This window comes from Solanum stenotomum, chromosome 11 (genome assembly GCF_019186545.1).
Source record: "Solanum stenotomum isolate F172 chromosome 11, ASM1918654v1, whole genome shotgun sequence".
Classification (NCBI taxonomy): Eukaryota; Viridiplantae; Streptophyta; class Magnoliopsida; order Solanales; family Solanaceae; genus Solanum; species Solanum stenotomum.
Window position 1 is genome coordinate 16,285,308 of NC_064292.1, and position 9,200 is coordinate 16,294,507.

The 9,200-nt window shown below is 31.0% G+C and overlaps 1 protein-coding gene across 1 annotated transcript; it reads right to left on the reverse strand.

Annotated features, from left to right (window-relative positions):
* Positions 1–2,521: 2,521 nt before the first annotated feature.
* LOC125845564 (osmotin-like protein OSML13) lies at positions 2,522–3,441 on the reverse strand. Its single transcript, XM_049525100.1, has one exon. It carries the CDS (start codon positions 3,400–3,402, stop codon positions 2,740–2,742), a length of 663 nt encoding a protein of 220 aa, XP_049381057.1. The 5' UTR covers positions 3,403–3,441; the 3' UTR covers positions 2,522–2,739.
* Between the last annotated feature and the right edge of the window lie 5,759 nt (positions 3,442–9,200).

Genomic DNA, 9,200 nt, shown 5'->3' on the forward strand with positions numbered 1-9,200 from the left:
TGGATAGCACCACAATGTATTTAAATGGTGATGCTAAACTATGGTGGCGGACTCATAATGTGGATGATGAAAGTGCTGGTCTACCTAGGATTGATACTTATTCAGAGATGAACCAATTTTTGGAGTCAAATAGGTAATGTGGGACCTGTGCTGGAAACAACTCCGTCAAAAGGTCCTAAGCAATTACCAAAACTTGTGTTAAAAACTAGAACAGTTCAAAACAGTGGAAACTAACAACATGTTAAAGTATGAGGAAATGCAGTCCGGAAACAACGAAAAACACCTAAAAGGAAGAGTCTCTGACACTTTCCAATCACACACCTACATAGGCCCACACTTTTTGTACACACTGGACTTTGAATCATCCAAATCAAAGCTATATCGTCACCAAAGGAAAATTGGAATTCTTTGATGATCAGGTCTGGTCTTTAAATAAAGACCATACCAAAATCTTTCTTTGCGAACACGGTTCCTTGGACTCTCGATTAGTGATTTCATGAAGTATACGTATGATGTCACAGCACGATCAGTAACTGTATTTGGACACATCTCGTAGGCTATCATGTTTAAGATAGAGACATACCAGGTTAGAAGTACAAGCTGTCCATAGAAGTATCTCGATTTGAATTTTATGTCCTTGAGTGAATGAGTGCAGCTAGGCATGAAATGAATACCTTTTTGCTTTGAGATCGGTAACTGAACGAAAGGAGTGAATGTAGCTTTTCATGTTAACGCGTTCATTGCTTATACTTTTCTTCCTTTTTAATTTAGCCATTGAGGTGTGCAAGTACGATGAAAGTTTCGTACTTCACTCTCTTGTGAGACAAGTCTTGTTCTAAATGCTTCAAGAAGATGGAGATCGAGGCTCTTCTACATGGTTGTAAAAATTGATATATGTCTATATTTAGTAAAACATTAACTTTACTCATTTTTTACAGTCACACAAACATCAATATCTTATTTTAGACTACAAATTTTGACAAGTCTTTCTTTCCTTCTTAAATTTTGTGTCAAGTCAAACTACATCACATAAATAATTTTGTGTCAAGTCAAATTACATCACATAAATTAGGACAAAGAGAGTATTTTTTTTGCATTATGTAACTTAAATTTCCCTTATTTGCATGACAGTTGAAACCAACAGTTTTTTTTTTTTTTTAAAACTCCATACGCCAAAGATGTTGGATATGATAAGGGGTAACAATTTTTTTTTTCCAGCCACGAAAAATTACATCAAGAAAAGGAAGTTCATTAATTAAAATAGGGGACCAAGAATGCATGTCATAAATGCCTAGTATATATATATATACTACAATTGTTATGAGTTTTTCCTGCCAATAACACCATAAGAAATTAACATTACATAATTAATTCTAGAGGATACAATCTTTTGATGCCATTTAAGCAAAAAAGTAAAACAGAAAGGAAAAAGAACTATGTTTTACAGTTGCCAAACTATCAGCGCAAAGGAATTTGAAAACCTGATGATAGTATTAAAGTCAGTTGATGAATTAATTTGATAGAGTACTTGAATTGTTAGTTATAGCCAAGTTACAACCACCTTTTGGAATTTAAAAAGTTTAATTTTCTTTTATGGGGAGGAATATCGGGTACGGGGTACGGGGTAGGGTAAGAAAAAAATATTGTAATTTAAGAATGAAGTAGAGTTTTGGAAAATGTTTTGCTCAATTTTTGAAGGGAAATTATTTTCCTTAAATTTAAGGAAAATAAGTTGATTTGAAAACAATTTCCTAATCATCAAGCCAATCAAACATGGAAAAATTGGAAAATATTTCAGAAAATATTTTCCTTCATACCAAACATACCCTCAATCAATCCTTGGTTGTCTAAATGGTTTTATTTCCTTAATTATGATAAACTTGATTTTAAAATGATGTTCGGTTGATTTTCAGGTTAGTAGATGATTCTCCCACCAAGTTGTTAGTGTGGATATCACTCACGATAATCTGAATTGTGACCGTCTTGGTGCTGACGTTTTTTTTTTTTTTTTTTGAAGTCGTTGGGTTGATGAGGTTCTACTCATCGGTGAGAACTATGATCTGTCTTTATTTTTCTTTTTAAAATATTTGCTACGTATAATGCTACTTCATTCATCAATAGCTTATTTGAATTTGCTTTAGTTTGTAATTTTTGTAGATTTGTATGCATGAAGTTGTGCATATATAAGCAAATAAACATAGAGAAAGCAAAAAAAATTTTAGAAGAGCATTCATATCGGTTATCAAAAATCAAATCAATAAGGATTAATAGTCAATTAACCAAAAATTGATAAGGAATATTTTATTGAGTTAAGATCTGCCAATTTGCTAGCACTAGGAGTGTGTTAACCAGGTCATTGATGTACAAGTAATTCATTAATTAGTTTCACATTCAACCAACAAAATCAAAAGACAAGAAAATGTCGTTAAAGTAAAGGAAATAACGACACGCAATTAACGATATTATTATTTATTCATTATGATAAAAATATTTAAGTAATTGAAGGGAGTGTGCATACATATTTTTTGGTTGAAAAGGATATTTATTTATTCATATATAATTAGCATCCATACAAGACCGGTGGCCTGAAGCATTAGAAACAACTTGATTACATTACACACGTACACATAAGAAATTATTATCACACTAACATAAACTAGTTTAACAAACCTTTTAAGATACTTATTATTTTGGTAATTTTTCATACCATTTGTAGCAAAATATGCTTTATTGTTGGCATTAGCAAAACACAACCCTATAATTTGTACTATCACTAGGGCAAGCAAATAAGCTAGTAGGATCATCTTGTGGGTAGCTATATGCATCAGGGCATCTTTGTTTGAAAAATCTGGACAAGTCATTAGGACCACATTGACCTATGGTACAAGGATTGTTACATCCTCCGGGTACTTTAAGTTGACCAGGGCATTCACCATTTATATTGGCTATGCATTGAACTGCGTGGCATTTTCCTCCACTAGGATTGGTCGGGGCGAAAGTCATTGGTATATTGAATCCTTCGATTAAAGAAATGTCCCAGAAATCTAGGTTGCTAAATTGGTTCAAGGCATATTCGGCTAGGGTGTTTGGCGATTTACCCCACCCGGTACACTGCAAGACTCCACCACAATCACCGGTCTGGCAAGAACCTCTACCAGCACCATCAAAGTTGCAATTAGTACGACCCCATATACGTGCCATCTTAGTGCCCCTCGGCGCATCGATGACCCAGGTCTGGCCTGAATCGAGGCGTCGACCACCGCCTATCGGGGTCGATGCCGCCCAGATGGTGTATGGACAGTTGTTTCGGACTTCGAAAGAGGTAGAATAAGTATAAGTCACAAAAGAAAGGAGGAAGAAAACAGAAGAAGATCTGATCAAATAGTCCATGTTTGTGGACATCTTTTTTTTTTTTTTTTAAGTTGTTTGATATTGTCACAAGTTATTGGGCAGTTTATATAGGAGTGTGGCACCTTTGACATTAATCACATATATCAATATTACCTTGGAATAATGATAAAGGAAAATTTTCCACAAGCCACTATTCCACGTCCACATGTAATTCTTCGTAGAAGTCTTTTGGTTTTTTGGGGGAACCTTCTCCCTAATATTTAGTATTCGTATTGAGTCCGATTAAATATGAATTTTTCTTAAAAAATGAGCCTCGATAAATTTGGATTTGTGCTTGAAAATTTCCTCTGATTGAGAAATAAGAATCTATTTCTTTTTTCTCGATTTATGTGACACTATTTCCTTTCTAGTGAGTTAAAAAAGAATGATACCATTTATTAATTCCTAGGAAAAAATTTCAAGTCATTATTCATGTAGTAATCACGGGATGAAGTAAATTGTGTTGGGTGAAGCTTCATAAAGAAAAACTTAATATTGTGTGATATTTTTTTTTAAAAAAAAATTAAATCTTATGCTTTTCTTCAAAATACTATGTTTAGCTTCTCTTACTTTTTCAAAGTAAATGAATTTTTATTTGCACATAAAATGCAAATCAAAGTCTTCGTCAATGCATGACGAGTCAGGGTGCTCCGTGTAGACAAATGCCTTAAATTAATTTTTAGAGACATAAAGTAAACATTTAATTACCTAAGGTGATTCTTTTTGGGACATTGTGGGGGCTTCAATGCAGAAGACTAGTTAGACTTATTGTTGATAGGTTGGAAAGTCTAAATGAGGATAACATTAACCTTTCAATTTATGTGGATAATTATTGATGGGATATGGAGTAGTCAGAAATACAGTAACAAGGAAGATTTATAAAATATTAAATCTAAAATAAAATAGAGTAATAATGTAGCTAAAAGTCATCTTATTAAGGGAAATGAGTATTTTAAAGGTGAAGTGATACCACATATAAAAAAATATCTTCTTTTTCTTTAACTAACTAAAGAAGAAAGAGCATTACATAAATTAGAATAAAGAAAAAATAGGTCCTTATTTTCTCAATCATCAAAAATAATTATAATTTGAATTTGAAATGATGACCTCGCAAATATACAAGAGGAAGTTGCTCGGATAGTAAACACCCTTCACTTTCAATTCTAAAGTTGTCAGTTCGAGTCACCAAGAGAACAAAAAAGTGTAAGCTCTTCGGAGAGATTAAAAAAAATAAATAAATAATGACCTCGCAAATATATACCTCATGTGTTATGAACTTATGATCTTGTATTATATACTATAAAAAAAAAAAAGGAGTTGTATATATAATAGAGAAATATGAAATTAATATGTGAATTTATCTCACCACATAAGGCCTTAGAAAAATATAAATGCTTCTGGCTAAACGAAACAAAAAATACAATTACTGTAGGTAGCGTCTATCGACACTGAAAGATGAATTAGAAAATGTCTATTTTTTTAATGAAAATAATCTCCTATGACCAATGGTGATTTTTTTTTTGTTTACTAATTTACCTTTTATTTTTTTCATATCACATTAAAAAATAATTATTTTTCTGGACAAAAAAATCAATGCTATCTTGATTTTTAAATTGACAAGCATTTTATGATGGTCATCTTTAATAATATTGATAACTAATATGAGACGAAGAGTACTTATTTATTAAATTAAGAAGAAATTTAGATAGTTTTGGTGAAAATTTTGGAAATTTGGAGCAAGCAGAATTAGATGATCATAATAATGCACTATTGCAAATATTTGGCTGCAAAACTAAGTCTTTATCAATACACTATGTCCAACAATATTTGTCCACTATTGACTAGACACACTCTTTAAGAAATAATAAATAATAGGGGTAATATTACTATATTATCCTTTGACTTTATTAAATTTCATGCTTTCAGAAATATGCTAGATAATAAATAATATTTAATAGCAAGGATAAAATAGACACAAAAGATAAATTATCTCTTTGATTTTCTAAATTGGACAAGTATTGTTAGATAACTATTTTTAGCATAGTAAACAACTATTATTGAATGGAGAAAGTGATAAATATAAATCTATTTGTGGTCCTCATGCATTATAATAGTATGCGCATAGCCGTTTAAGTAAGATGTAGTATGAGACATTATTTTCTTTGAATTAAATCTTTATGCTTTTCTTCAAAAAGCTTCACTCAATTATACAATGTTTAGCTTCTCTTACTTTTTCAATTATATACCAATGTGAATTTTTATTTGCAAATAAAATGCAAGTTTCACTTGACTGCATGCAAATCAAAGTCTTCGTCAATGCATGACGAGTCAGGGTGCTCTATATATTCAGACAAATGCCTTAAATTTGAGGGGCTTATTTTTTAGCAATAATATATTATTATAAAGGATTTTAAAATTTTTTAAAAATTGTATTATCTTATTTCAATTATTAGTATAAAATTCAAAAAATTTCTTTATTTTTTTTTATTAAACTCTAAATTTCATATCAAGTCAAAAAATTAGATAACAAATTGAAATAAAGAGTACTACTTATGGAAACAATAAATTATTTAATATAAAAGAAAAAAAATTAACTTTGCATCTCATAATTATTTTTTAAGAAATATATCAACAACTTTATATTCTAAAAATTTAAGAAGAACAGACCTTAATTTTTTTTAAATAACATTATTATTATTATTAAAAAGATTAGGACCTCCGATTTATTTTTGGCTTTAGGCCACCAAAGTACTTGAGTCTCATGTTCTAGAACGAACTTAACTTGTTACTCTTTCCGTCTCAAACTATTTATCATGTTTCTCTTTTACACGTTTTTGATGAAAATATTAATTAGGAGGAGTTTTGAGTATTTTATCCTAATGTATGACTTAAAATATATTTTATATTCATTGAATATTTACTTTATGTCTCTATTTATGTTTCATCTCCATATAATTAATGTTCTAAAATTTTCCAAGAGATATCTTATGGTTTAAAATCTCCATGAAGAATTGAATACGGATGTGGAAAAATGATAAGGGAAATTTTCCAGAAGCCACTATTCGTATAAGTAATTATATCAACGAGGAACAGAAAACGTTTTTTTTTTTTTGCGCTCCCCCTATTATTTGATATTCGTGTTCAGTGGCGTATACATAGTTTTTTTGTAAGCCGTGTCACCTTTTAATATATATATATTTATTTATTTATAATTATTTAAAAAAAAAAAAATAAAAAAATATATTAACTTAAATTTTCATTTTGAAAATAATTTCATTAAAAATAATAGTGTTAAATATTTTTTATATATATAAAATATCAAGAGAAGAAAAAGTAAAAAGCAAAAGAAAGAAAGAAAAAATATCAAACAACTTGAAGCTCCTAAAATGTATATGATAAAAAAAATGCTGTCAAATGAATGCGAACTCGCGTCCCTCTCAAACGAAATAAAGCACTTGACCAACTCAGCCGCGCACATCTTGGTATAAAATGTTAACACTATATTATATATATCTATGTTATTTTCTGTTTTTTAATAATATGTATATAGTAAATTTTTCCGATGAAACCGTGTCCCGTGACACCCCTTGGGCCTTCCTAGATCCGCCCCTATTCGTGTATGGCTGATTAACTATGAATTCTCTTTGAAGATATCTATATTAAAAATCTAACGCTAACTATCAAAGATAACTTTAGATCATAATTCAACTATGAAACCTTGATTAAGGAACGGAAAAAATTTCCTTTCGTGCATACTGATGTAATAATTATCAACTGTTTGTTTTCAATTATCAAAGTACTACTACTACAATTACCTAAGGTAATTCTTTTTGGAACATTGTGGGGGTATCAATGCAAAGACTAGCTAGATTTATTGTTGATAGGTTGGAAAAGTCTAAATGAGGATGACATAAACCTTTCAATTTATGTGGATGATAATTGATGGGATACGGAGTAGTAAGAAATAAAAAGGAAGATTTGTAAAATATTAAATCTAAAATAAAAGAGACATAATAATGTAGCTAAAAATCATCTTATTAAGAAAAAATAAGTATTTTAAAGGTGAAGTGTTACCAAATATAAAAAGATATTTTCTTTTTCTTTAACTAACTAAAGAAGAAAGAGCATTACATAAATTAGAATAAAGAAAAATAGGTCCTTATTTTCTCAATCATCGGAAATATTTATAATTTGAATTTGCAATAATAACCTCGCAAATATACTAGAGGGAGTTGCTCGGATAGTAAACACCCTTCACTTTCAATTCTAAATTATAATAATGCACATATGCAAATATCTGACTGCAAAGCTAAGTCTTTGTCAATACGCTCTGTCCAATAATAGTTGTCTACAATTGATTTGTCACACCCCTTAAAATAATAAATAATAGGGGTAATATTACTATATTATTCTTTGACTTTATTAAATTTAATGATTTGAGAAATGTGTTGGATGATAAATACTCCCTCTGTCCCTAATTTCTTGTAAACTTTTAAATTGATACGCCTATTAAGAAAACAATTATTAATATAGTGAGTTTACCATTTTACCCCTATTAATTATGAACTGGATGAAATTAAAAACTTAAGATTGTCAAAAAGTTCTACATTTTTCAAAGTAATTAATTGAGGGTATAATAGGTAAAAAAAAAATTCTTTCTTGACGAACGGTGAAGTGTTTCGCGGACCGTGGAGCCCTAAACCGTCCTTGAAGCTTTCCTTTTAAGGCACTCCATCAGATTTTAAGTTGGGATCATTTTGGTCTTTCCCCTATGTGTTGTACGTCGTTTTAATCCCTATTCTAAGCCTAAACCACGACGTTTTCACCTAGTTAAGGTCTTAGAAAGTGTTAATCAGCTCTTTTATATTCATTAACACTTCAAGTCATTAGAGTAAGGTTCCAAGAGGAGAAAAGCTAGGGTTTCAAGAGTTCTTCGAGCTTCATCAATTTGGCCAAGAATTTTGTTCTTCCAGGTTCGTAAGGCTATCATAGTGTTGTACTAGTTCGTCCTCATGCTCTACATCTATCATGCCCCGAGTCTACACACTAGACGTGCCGGCACTCAAGAACCATTTCTGATCCCCAAGTGAACCCTTGTCCTGACTGACTGTTTAGCGGAAGACTTACTCAAACATAAAGATGCTTTGAAAATAGAATTTCGAACATTCAAACTCAAGCAAATACTTAACCAACCAACCCCAAGAAACTCCTTATATCAATTGAGGATGTGGGTCTAGGCCAATTCTTGACTGCCTCAATCTTTTGAGTGTCGACTTGAGTTCCTTCGCCAAACACAATGTGGCCTAAGAACGCCACAAATTAAAGTCAAAACTCACACTTAGAAAACTTGGCATATAACTCTCAGTCTTTGAGAGTTTGGAGGACTATTTTGAGATGACTAGCATGGTCCTCCTCATTCCTCAGATAAATCAATATGTCATCAATGAACATGATAACAAACATGTCCAGATACAACTTAAATATTATGTTCATAAGATACATGAATGTTGTAGGAGCGGTAGTAAAACAAAATAACATAACAAGGAACTCATAATGACCATAATGGGTCTTGAATGTTGTCTTCGGGATGTCACTTTCTCTCACTTTCAATTGATGATAGCTAGATCTGTGGTCTATCTTAGAGAAACAAGTGGCACCTTGAAGTTGGTCGAAATGCCATCAATTCTTGGAAAGGGATACTTATTCTTTATGATGACCTTGTTCAATGGGAGGTAATCGATACACATCATAAAGGAACTATTTTTCCTTCTCACAAATAAAACCAGACCGCCCCAAGGTAAGACACTTGG

Coding starts and splice junctions, on each gene's coding strand:
- LOC125845564 (XM_049525100.1), bottom strand. CDS start 3,402: ATGTCCACAAACATGGACTATTTGATCAGATCTTCTTCTGTTTTCTTC.